Here is a 12,449-nt window from a genome sequence, read left to right as displayed (position 1 = left end):
CCATTCATATGCTTCCCTGTTTTCCTCTCCTATCTTGACCTATTTCCTTACCCCAAGGATTTTGAGAAAGCATTCATTAAGCCCTGAAATGCTAGTTTCAGGTTTTCAGCTTTAAGACCTCTCTACCTATAAAAACTAGTAAGAAAAATAATTCTTAAAATCTCAAAATTTTTCATGATTTTTTCTATCTTGAGCTCTAGCTTATGCCTACATTTCACAAATAATTTTCCCGGTTTTTAATTTGCTTTTTTATGTACATGCCTCTTAAAAAGCAGTATGATTCATTTAAAAGCGTGATGGCCTTGGAGTAGAGAAATCTGGGTTCAAACCTGCTTCTGAAAATTTTCTGCTGTGTCACCATAGACAAATCACTTGAAGTCTCTGATCCTCAGCTTCCTCATGTGTAAAATGGGGATGATAATTGTAATACCTATGCCTTAGGCTTGTTGTGAGGATAGCATTATACTTTATGTAAAGCACCTGTAAACCTTAAATCTTCGTATGAATACCAGATTTTGGTGTTGAAAATTTGGGTTTCAACTGTATAATGGGTGTGCCCTGTAAGTCATGTTCACTCTTCCTTATATGTAACAAAAACCTGAACTTTTGTTTCAATATTTGTATATCTGCTTCCCTAAAAAAAATTCTTTCTTGTGTAAGATGTTTTATGCTTTTAAGTTCTTGCAGTTTCCCCCTTAAGGTAGAAATGTTAGACCTCAGAACTTGAAACCATTTACAATTCTCCTCTAGGCCATCTGTTTAGGGGACAATTTGCATTTGCCTACATTTCTGGTGATTCAGTTAGACAGTTCAGCAAGTGCACCTACTGTCTTCGAGGCACTGGGGCACCATGAAAAAAGGAAGGCAGTCTCTGCTCTCAATGACTGGGGCACCATGAAAAAAGGAAGGCAGTCTCTGCTCTCAATGACCTTACATTTTATACTAGGTTATATAAATTTGTCATGATGTCAGCAGATATGTGAATAACTCTCCATTGCTTTGGCTACATGAATCTCATGACAGAATGGTGAATTACTTATGGAATCAAGCCATTTTAATCCAAGGCCTCATAAGAAAATTTGTTTAAAGTTAAGATGCAGGAATGATGGTATGACATTTTATAACACTGGGATTGATAGAAATGTCATTTAAATTTATGGTGGTATTTCTTTTGCTCTGTTTTCAGAATAGGTTATCTAACCATTCTGGAAAACAATTGGAATTTTGCAAATAATCTGGCTAAAATGACCATAACCTTTGATCCACTGATCTCAGTACTAGATATATAACCCAAGGAAGTCATTAATAACAAAACAGGCTTCATATACACAAAAATATTTATAACTACAATTTTGGTTCCAGCAAAGAAATGGAAAAAAGGAACGCTAAACAGTTTGTGGTATATGAATTTAATGGAATATTACAAAGAAGCATAGAAAGAGTTAGATGAACTGAATTGAGATGATGTAAACAATACCAGGAAAACATATATTCAGTAACTACATCATTGTAAACAGAAAAAAAAACCACAAAATGTTATACCTTTTCTTCTCTTTTGTGTGAGTGGGGAAGTCCTTGGTCACGGAACATTACATATAATATCTGATTTTTTCAATTTATTGATTGGTTTTGCTGATTTTTCCATCTTTTTTTTTCTTTTTAATTCTTTGTAATTAAGGAGTGCTTTTTTGGAAGGAGGGAGAGTACAGAATACAATGAGAAACTTAAGTAATGTAATGTAAAAGCAAATAATACCAACAAAAATATATATGTATATATTTAACAAAATATATTTTTAAAAAGAACAGATTATTCAAGGATAGCCATGTAGTTTTCTATAGATTAAAAATAATTAAATGTAATGGTTTTGTTTCTCCTTATTGGTGAAGAAAGATGATCTCTAAGGTTTCTTCTACTTCTGCATTTTTGGCTCCAGCCAACCTTCACAAGAGCAGGAGCCTCCATATCTTTGTACAAGTTGTCTTTTATGCCTATAACATACTCCCTCCTCGCAAGTGCCCTGTAGGATCCCTAACCTTCTTCAAATTTCAGGTCAAATGCCACATCTTCTATAAAGTCTTTCTTCATCTCCCCTGATGTCGGTGCCTTCCTTTCAGAAATTACTTCATGTATACGTGTGTGTGTGTGTGTGTGTGTATACGTATATGTATGTGTTATGTATAAGTACACATAAACATACATGTATGTATATATGCATATATTATATGAGTGTACATATACATGCATATTTATATGTGTACTATTTATATGTGTGCATGTTTCCCCAATAGAATGTAATCTCCTTGAAGGTAGAAACTCTTTGATTTTGTCTTTGTATCCTATCCCTATTGTCTCGGTCAGTGACTGGTATGTAATAGGTACTGCTGACTGACTGACTTGTTGATTGGAGTGATGAGTTATTATTAAGTTAATATTGTAGAAGAACCATCTTCATTTAAGGAAACAAGTTTGACAAAAACAATATTGATATTTACTGTTATCATAATATCTCTGTTATTTCCTGATGATTTTGCCCCATTTCCCAAACTAGGGATCTGAAAGATATGGAATTGGATGCTTCCTCAATGGAAAAGAGATTTGCCTATAAATTTTTGAAGAAAATTCTAAAATATGTTGACTCTGCTCAAGAGTTTATTGCCCATTTGGGTAAGTTTCATCCTGAAATATTGACAAAGTTGTTGATATTTCTTTTTGTGCTGTTTAAATAAGAGTCATTTTGTGTTACCATTTTCCACAGTTACTGACATTTGACAATTTGTTGTAGGGAAAATCTTGTTTTGTTTTTCCCCATCTAGAAGGGCACCTCAAACATTGATTCCACTGCTAGGTCTGATTCATTTGTTACTACTAATTCTAAATTTAACTCTTATATTTGTTGCTGTGTGACCAAGCAGGGATACCTGAACCTCTCTGTGTCTATTTTCTTGCTTAACAAAGGGAGATGACAACAATGAGCATTGAGTACTGAGATTACATGATAATTCTGTTCGCTTGTCTATTTGCCATGCTGTATCATGCTACTGATTCTTGCTGAGCTTGAATGACACTAAAACTTTCAGATGTTTTTAATGTAAAATGTTATAGATATATAGTGTTTAATAAGTATATTTGCAGGGGTGGGCCACAAATCATCTCAGAAAAGCCTTTCAAGTTAGTTTTTCTTTAACGCTATACCTGTGTCTTATGCTGCCTGATAGTTGTGTCAATTGTGTCTTTGTAGAAGCCATCGTCAGCAGTGGGAAAACAGAAAAATCTCCCCATGACCAAGAGATTAAATTCTTTGCCAAAGTAAGTGATCCCCTGTACCCATAAAATTAATAAAAGTTTTTCTCCATTTCTAAGTGAGCTTAACAGATACCTCTGGATTAGAGGTCATTTGGTCCACCGCCCTCATTTTACAGATGGAAAAACAGGCCTCAAAGGGGTGTGACCCTCATAAGGTCACAGGCAAAAGTAGGTGGAGTTCAAGCCAGAGCCTCAGTTTGTAAATCACTTCTAACTCTATTGCAACACTGATTGATAACAATTTAATGGCACTGGGATAAAAGAATTGCTAGCCAAATTAGTAAATAATGGTATCTTTATAAACCAATATGTGCCTTTTCTCTTCGTGCTATCTGCCTCCCCTAAAGAGCTAACTAGAAGTATAGCTAACCTTTGAAAAGCAGAGTGTTTCTCTTTCCATATGCATGAGTCCTCATCCTGTAGTCATCTCTGTTCACGTACATCCTAGTCATGCTGAGTGTCTGCATTCCCTTTGTTGACAAGGTTGCTAAACCACCACCACAAATGCAACAACAACTAGACCAAGGTTAGAGGAATGCTCATAAACATAGTGTACTTGACGTCCTTGGGGATAGGATGGAGAGATCTGGGCAAAATGGCAGTACAGGAGTCAGACTTGGAAATGGTTGAATGGTCAGACCTTGAGAGTTCTAAAATCCTAAGGTCCATCCAGGGTTAATGCTTTCAGTAGCAGGGGGCAATGGGGTTTTACTCTTGGTGAATATTTTTATAACTTACTAGGATAAATATGCAGGTGGCATACCTATCAAATTTATAAATGGTAAAAAAAAAAAAAGCTAGAAAAGGTCACAAATGGAAGAATCTGGTACCTTAAAGATCTCAACAGGCTGGACCTGTGGGCTAAATATAAGGTGAAATTTAGTGAGAATAAATGTAAACTCCAACATCTGGATTTGAAAGATAAACTGCATAAGCACACAGTGGGGGAGAAATGCTTAAACAACAGCTTATTTACTTAAAAGACCTAGAAAATGTGAAGGTAGACCACCTAGAAGTTTCAGATTTCAAACTATATTACATAGTGGTAATCATCAAAACATTGTAGTACTGGCTAAGAAATAGAGTAGTGGGTCAGTGGAATAGACTAGGTATACAGGTAGTAAATGACCATAGTAATTTAGTGTTTGAAAAATGCAAAGATCCAAACTTTTGGGACAAAAACTCACTATTTGACAAAAATTGCTGGAAAAACTGGAAAGTGGTTTGACAGAAACTAGGTATAGGCCAACCTCTCACACCATATATCAAAATAAGGTCAAAATGGATTCATGATTTAGACATAAAGGGTGAAATGATAAACAAATTAGGGGAGCATGGAATATTTTACCTGTCAGATCTATGGATAAGGGAAGAATTTATGACCAAACAAGATAGCATCATAGGATGTAAAGTGGATAATTTTGATTACATTAAAGTAAAAGCTTTTGCATAAACAAAATCAGTTCAGTCACAATTAGAAGGCAAGTAGGAAACTAGAAAAAAATTTACAGCAAGAGTCTCATATAAACACCTTGTTTCTCTTATAAATAGAGAACTGAGTCAAATTTATAAGAATACAAGTCATTCCTCAGTTGATAAATGGTCAAAGGATAGGAGCGGGCAGTTTTCATTTCAGGTGAGGAAATCAAAGCTATCTATAGTCATATAAAAATGTTATAAATTACTGTTGTTTTTTGTTGTTTAGTCATTTCAGTCGTGTCTGACTCTTCATGACCCTTTTTAGGATTTTCTTGGTAATGATGCTGGAATGGTTTTCCATTTCCTCCTCCAGCTTATTTTATAGTGAGGAAACTGAAGCAAACAGGGTTTAAATGACTTGCCCCAGGGTGAAGCAGCTAGCCAGTGTCTAAGGCCAGATTTAAATTCAGGTCTTCCTTACTCCAGGCTGGGTGCCCTATCCACTGCACCACATAGCTGCCCACTATTGATTAGAGAAATACAAATTAAAATAACTTTGAGGTACCACCTCACACCTATCATATTGGATAATATGACAGAAAAGAAAAACAACAAATACTGGAGGGGATGTGGCAAAATTGGGACACTATTTAATGCACTGTTGGTGGAATTGTGAATCCAACCATTTGGGAAAGCAATTTGGAATGATGTCCAAAGGGTTCGAAAACTATGCATACCCTTTCACCCACCAATACCACTACTAGGTCTGTGTCCCAAAGATACCAAAGAAAAAAGAAAAGGACTTATATATACAAAAATATTTATAGCAGCTGTTTTTGTGATGGTAAAAAATTAGAAACTGAGGGGAAGCCCATTAGTTGGGGAGTAGCTGAACAAGTTGTCATATATGGTTGTGATAGAATACTATTGTGCTATAAGAAACCATGGAGCAGGATGGTTTCATAAAAACCCGAGAAGACTTATATGAACTGATGCAAAGTAAAGTGAGCAGAACCAGAAGAACATTGTACACAGTAATTGCAATATTGTATGATGATCAGTTGTGAATGACTTAGCTATTCGCAGGAATACAGTGATCTAAGACAATGCCCAAGGACTTAGAATGAAAAATGCTATACTCCAGAGAAAGAATGGATGGCATCTGAATGGAGATCAAAGCGTACTGTTTTTAACTTTTTAAATTTTTCTTGGAGGGGTTTTTTTGGCCTGTGTTTTCTTTTTCAGCTTAGCTAATATAGAAATATAGTTTACATGACTTCACATGTATCATTTATATCAAATTGCTTGTCTTTTCAAAGGGTGGGAAGAAGGAAGGAGGGAGGGAATTTAGAACTCAAAATTTTTTAAAATGAATGTCTAAAATTGTTTTTCCGTGTTATTGAGAAAAATAAAATAATAATTTTTAAAAGAAACAACCAGAGAAAAAAAGATTATTAGTAACTTTAGAAAGACACGTTTCCATCAAGTAATGAGGTTAGAAGCTACATTGCAAAGAGTGAGAGGAAAGGCAGTGGAGGAACCAAGTGTAGATGGGTTTTTTTGGAAGTTTGCAGAGAAAGGGAGCAGGCATCATAGAGTAATAGCTTATTGGGCTGGTAAGATTTAGGGAAGTGTTTTAAGGATAGGGAAGACTTGGATGGAGACTCCCTTTGGTAGGGAGAGGTTGAAGATTTGAGAGAGAGAATGACTGAGCTAGTAATCTGCTAGAGAAGATGAGAGGGGATGGGATGAATGACACATGTAAAGTGTTTGGCTATGACATGGAGAAGGGCTTTCTCATTGTCAAAAAGTAGGGGAAAAGAGTATAGAATAAAGAATGATATTAAGGGGCTTTGAGATAAAAAAAGGAGAGAAATGGCTTCAGTAAAGTAAGAGGCAATGTCTCAGGTAGGGGGGCAGAATGGGAGGCTTGAGAAGAGAAGATTTTTTGCGGGGTGATATAGGAAATCATTTTAGGATAAGAAGAGTCCCTTTCTGCATTTGAACTCATTAGCCCAATATCCTATAAACTCAAACTACCAGGGAAAGGAGTCCTGGGAAAATTGGAAAACAGTTTTGTCAAAAAATAGATTTTAACCAGTCTTACATCATATGATACAGTAAGTTCAAACTGGATGCTAAACCTACACATAAAAAGTTACATCATAAAAAAATTAGAGGAAAATGTACAAAAGTACCTTTCACAACTGACTAGGGAAAGAATTCTTAAATAATGAGTAGAAAAAAAAAACACAAAAGATTAAAGAAAATTTTGATTATATTAAATTGAAAGTCTTTTGGGTAATCAAAATCAGTTCAGCTAAGCTAAAAAGGGAATCTAGAATGAGGGAAAATATCTTTTAGATATCTTTGACAAAAGTCTGATCATCATAAAAAGGACCATCAACTATTCTCTAATAGATAAGTGATCAAAGAATAGAAAGAAATAATTTTCAAAATAAGAATTGTACATTATTAATATATGAAAGATTGTACCAAATCAAAAATGATAATGATAATAGAAATGTAAAGTAAAACAACGTTGAAGTTTTACCTCATACGCAGAAAACTACTAAAGATAAAAGACAGAAATAGGAAGTGCTGGAGGACCTGTATGATGACAGGCAAACTAATACAGTGTTGATGGAGGTGTGAATTGTTACACTCCTGCATTCTGGGAAACTGAATGGAATGTTGCTAAGGAGATCAGAAAGAACAGTTGTAAATATGCCAGTCAGTCAGTCACTAAACATTTATTAAGTGCCCACTGTGTTACAGACGCTGTCACTCATTCAACCAAGAAGCATTTATTAAGGGTCTCTATGTTCAAAGCAAAGACAAAAATGAGGCAAACCCTGCCTTAAGAAGCTTAACTTCTATGGAAGAGACAGCATGTATATAAACAAGTATTTGCCAAATAAATGCATGATAATTTCTGAGGGGACTATTTTGGGAAGAGATAGTAGGAATTGAGAGAATAGTCAGGAAAGGCCTTGCATGGAAGGTGGCACTGGAGATGAGATTTGAAGGAAACTTAGGAATACTAAGAAGCAGAAATGAGGAGAGTCTATTTCAGGCATGGCAGAATCTTCTTTGCAGAGGTAAAGAGACAAGATTGTGTGTGAGGAACAGCAAGAAAGCCCATTTGATGCATGAAGATAGTAATGTGAAATAGGCCTAGAAAAGAAGAATATAAAGGATTTTAAATGCCAAACAGAGGAATTTATGTTGGATCCTGTTGAAGCTTGCTGAGAAATGGAGTGATATTGTTAGACCTGTGCTTTAGGAATGCCATTTTGGCAGCATTGTAGAAGATGGATTTAAGGGAGATGAGACTTAAGGCAGGGAAACCAAAATGTTAATAGCAGATTTTTTCATTGTAACAAAGCGAGTATGCATCAGTAAAGGAAAGACTAAACAAATGGTGGTACATGAATATAGCAAAATATAACACCACAAAAAATGACAAATATGAGGAATTCAGAGAAACATGAGAAGACTAGAATTGTTGCAGAATGAATTAATGAGAACCAGGCAAAAGTTTATATGATGACAGTAATGAAAATTGAAGAAACAATTTAATTCAGTGTAATTATAATGATCCCTCATGGCCCTAGACAGGATGACTACTTGAAAGTAATGTATAGGAGGGATACCTTTTCCATTATGAGTTGGACTAGATGGCCTCAAAGGGCCAGCTCTGAGAATAGGAGCCTGAGACATCTAGAAGCTCTATATGGGTAGATGAGTGAGTACCTGGACTCAAAAGTACATCTTCTAAATGTCATCTCAAAAGCTTCCTAGAAATGCAACTACTGGAGTGCTCTAATGGAGTCTAACATTAAGTTGAGTTGAAGAACAAACTACTCTTAAAAAGATAAAGCAGGTCCTTTGTGGGTCCTCACTCCCAAAAGTTAACATATAACTGATTTTCCAGGTTCTCCTTCCCTTGGTCGACCAGTACTTCACCAACCACTGCCTCTACTTCCTTTCATCCCCCCTAAAGCCGCTCAGTAGCAGTGGGTATGCCTCTAATAAAGAAAAAGAAATGGTGGCCAGGTGAGTCAGTGTATAAGGGAAATTCACAATGTGCATGTATGTCTGTTTTATTTTAAGACTCAGTTGTTTAAAAACCAAAGAATAAATCCTTTAAAGAATTTAAGAATAGATTGTTGATTTGATAGTTTGTTGCTAACTGCATTTTGGTCTTCTTGTCTTACTTTTTTTTTAATTTTTAGAAAAAGGCATATATTAATTTATTCTGTTGGCTATTAAAAAGAAATGCAAGGAAGCAAGAGGGGTTAGTTTTATGTACTCATCATTCTTCCTCAGGTAATATTTAGCAAAAGCCTGAGATTACTTTGTAACTTTTGTAACTTTTAGCATTTTCAGATTTTGGAAAAGGGGAGTCTAGTTTTGAGGGAGAATAGATTTCTATAGGCAGCTACATTATAATTAATCCCATTCTTAGGATGTCTTAAAAGTTGAAGAGGAATCATCTCACTCTGTTTTCCCCAATCAGCATATCTGATCCAAGAGCCAGGAATTTAAGCCTGTGATAGGGAAGAAAAATTTTCCCCAAAGCTATATTTTAATATTAGATCTCAGTGTGCACACCTGATTAACAACTAATAGAAAAATAAATGGCACAAGCCTAACAGTCGTATTTAACCATAGTCTACATTTTTCTACATGTGTGGTGTAGGAGAAAGTAAATTCCCTGGGTTTTTTTTTAGCAACAAAGCACTTCTGAATGTCTGCTGAATCTATAGTACCCACACCACAAGGCTACCCTACTATCCAGCATCACTAATCATGTAGGGGGAAAAAGAACTTTACAAAAATAAATATTTAAGTTCAATAACTACAGGGTAGGCATACCCTAATCTAAAGTAAGAGAATCTTAAAATCTATGAATACTTTAAAACTTTACTAAACATTTTAAGTAGCCTAAATTTATTTAATTAAATATTGAAAATATAAGGGACAAAGTAGAAACTGGAAAGTAACATAGTCACACAAATCCAACAGAGGGCAGTTGTGTACGTTTGTAGACTTTTCCTATTCCTAAAATATCTCCTCTTTTATTTTTTTTTCAATTCAAGTAAATAGTTTTACTCAGAGAGCCACCATTTGACCCTTTACTGAAATTCCATCTAAAGTCTATTATTTCAGCACATCAAAAGATTTGCGATTTCATCCATGTCTGTATTCTCTCACACACATCAAACTCTCCACTGTCTTAGTAGTCTTCAATTAGTCAATAAGTATTTAGTAAATGCCTACTCTATGTCAAGTGCTGTCCAAGACACTGAAATCACATACAAATCATGAAACAATCCCTCTTTGAAATGAGCTTGCGTGCTAATGGAAGCAAGTACATGTCAAAATATATACAGTTAAAATATAAATTTATTTACAAATAAATATATACAAAGTCATTAAATACAAGGTAGTTTAGGGGAGAAGACAGTTGTATTTGAAGGTGTCGGGAAAAATTTCATGTAGAAGATAGTGCCTAAGCTGTATCTTATATTAATAAAAGCATGTGAAGTAGAGGTTAAGGATAGAGTACATTCCAGGCATGGGGCATGGCCAGTTCAAAGACCCAGAAACCAGAGATAGATGGAGTAGAATATGTGAGGAGCAAAGGTAAGGCTAGTTTGACTGGAAAGGCAGAGTACAGGAGCACAAGCAATGTCCAATGAAACTCCAAAGACGAGTTGGGGGTAGGCCACGTAGGGCTATAAACAGAGGAATTTATATTTTTGTCCTTAAGGCAATAGGAAACTATTAGAGTTGGTTGAGGAAATATGCTTTAGGCTATGCTTAAGGAAAATTACTTTGGCAACAATGTGTAAAATGGCCTGGAGTGGTGATGGCCTTACAGCCAAGAACCCAGTTAGGAGACTTTTGCTGTAATTTATTAGTTGCTGTGACCATAATTATTCATCACCTAATTGCAAACCTCATGGTAATGAGCTTTTCCAAACCTAGCTAAACTGGACTTAAAAAAAGAAAGACAAAGCATATGTCACCAGGCCTATGCTCAAAGCCTTTCTGGCTTCCCCAAACCCATACTATCCTCTGTACCATAATGAGATATCAGAGTAGGACTTTACTGGAAATTATCTCATGTGTGTACACACACACATACACACACACAAGAGACTATGTAGTATACATACACACACATATATTGTCTTGCCAAAGATTTTTCTAAAAAATAGTTGAGTTATCAGTATACTAAAAAATAACAGCTTGACAGTATGGCACTTTAAGGTTTGAAAAACCCTTGACATACATTATCTCCTCTAAGCATCCCAATGACCTTAGTAGGTAATTACTACAGGTAATTACTACAGGTGACTGAGTGACTTACCCATTGTCACACAGTTAGTGTCAAAGGTAGATTTGAATCCAGGTCTCTCCTGACAATTCTAGCACTTTTCCCATTAAAACAACATTTGTTTCTCTCTTACTAATTTTACCCCAGTGGAATATTGAAATGCATATACCAAATAAGACTATATTTGCAAGTCCTTATTACTCTCACCCTCATACTTCTTTATGTTCTTGTTCTCTTTAGGCTAGTAGTTTCCAAATTTTTCTCTTGGTTCCTGTTCTTCAGATAACTTTTGAAGTTAGAAAAGCATCCAGGCATCCTTTTAAGTTGTTATCTTCAAAACTTCAAGTATTATGAGATAAGCTATGGGGAAACAGAGTGGAGGAACTCTGGAGCCTGGCAACTTGGGGCTTAGGGCACCAGTCCTGTTTAAATCATCCTCCATGTAAATAGGAAAAAACTTCAGAGTTCTAGGTCTGCGTCTTGCTTCTTCATTGAGAATTCTTACAACACTTAGGATGCCATGAAAACATAGAGCCAGGCAGGTCAGCCATGTACTTAAGGCCCCAAAACATTATTTTTTGTAAGAATTATTTTTAAATACTATTATTGTATTTGTAAAACTTAGCTTTTACACAATTCAGACTCCTATAACCTGTATGCCCAAAGGTAGCCTGGAGTAGTGACTAGATAGAGACCTGACCTCTCGATACTAGGAAAACCTGCATTCAAGTCCTGTTTCTGATACATAGTGACTGGGCAAGTCACTTAACCTCTCAGTGCCACATGCAACTCTCCAAAACTGTAAGTTAATGAAGAGTGCCTGATGTGCATTAGTAGGCAGAGTTTCTTCTTTGTAGAGTTCCCTACACCAAGGAAATAACAGATCCAGACCAAAAAAGCAAAATCTGTAAGCCGTTTTATAGAGGAGGAAACAGGTTTATTAAAATAAAGTTGCTTAAAATGCACTATTAGTCTGTGGAAGAACTGAAACTCTAGAGTCAGGTCTTTTGACCAACCAACCACTCCACCCCAATATCAGGGCCTTGAAGGATGGGTACAGCTTCAGCAAGTAGAGATGAGATAAATGTACAGAAAAAAGAAAACAATAAATAACTGTCCTTCCTTCATAGAGCTCTTTCTTGGGAGGAATGGCAGCCATCCCAAGCAGAGTGGGAGACACCATTACCATGGCCATCCATTCACCCAGTAATTTAGTGAGGATCACAAGGCCGGAAAGTAATTTATTGTAAATCTTTTTCTGTAGCATAAAACTCCCCTGTATTTAAATAACAACTTTCATGTATGAACTACCTTTATAATGGCTTATTTTGCAAAATTATATGATAGATTGATTGATTGATTAACTCATTTGATC

The 12,449-nt window shown here is 35.6% G+C and overlaps 1 protein-coding gene across 1 annotated transcript in view; it reads left to right on the top strand.

The window, feature by feature from the left end:
- The window catches only part of RYR3 (ryanodine receptor 3), a 633,352-nt gene that overhangs the window by 479,196 nt on the left and 141,707 nt on the right, over nt 1–12,449 (top strand). The window contains exons 58-60 of the mRNA XM_036736677.1: nt 2,552–2,667; nt 3,242–3,309; nt 8,663–8,784. Of these exons, the coding sequence (XP_036592572.1) occupies nt 2,552–2,667; nt 3,242–3,309; nt 8,663–8,784 (306 nt within the window). The remainder of the gene's footprint in view (nt 1–2,551; nt 2,668–3,241; nt 3,310–8,662; nt 8,785–12,449) is intronic.

Source organism: Trichosurus vulpecula, chromosome 8, assembly GCF_011100635.1.
Source record: "Trichosurus vulpecula isolate mTriVul1 chromosome 8, mTriVul1.pri, whole genome shotgun sequence".
NCBI lineage: Eukaryota > Metazoa > Chordata > Mammalia > Diprotodontia > Phalangeridae > Trichosurus > Trichosurus vulpecula.
This window is presented reverse-complemented; position numbering and strand designations above follow the sequence as displayed.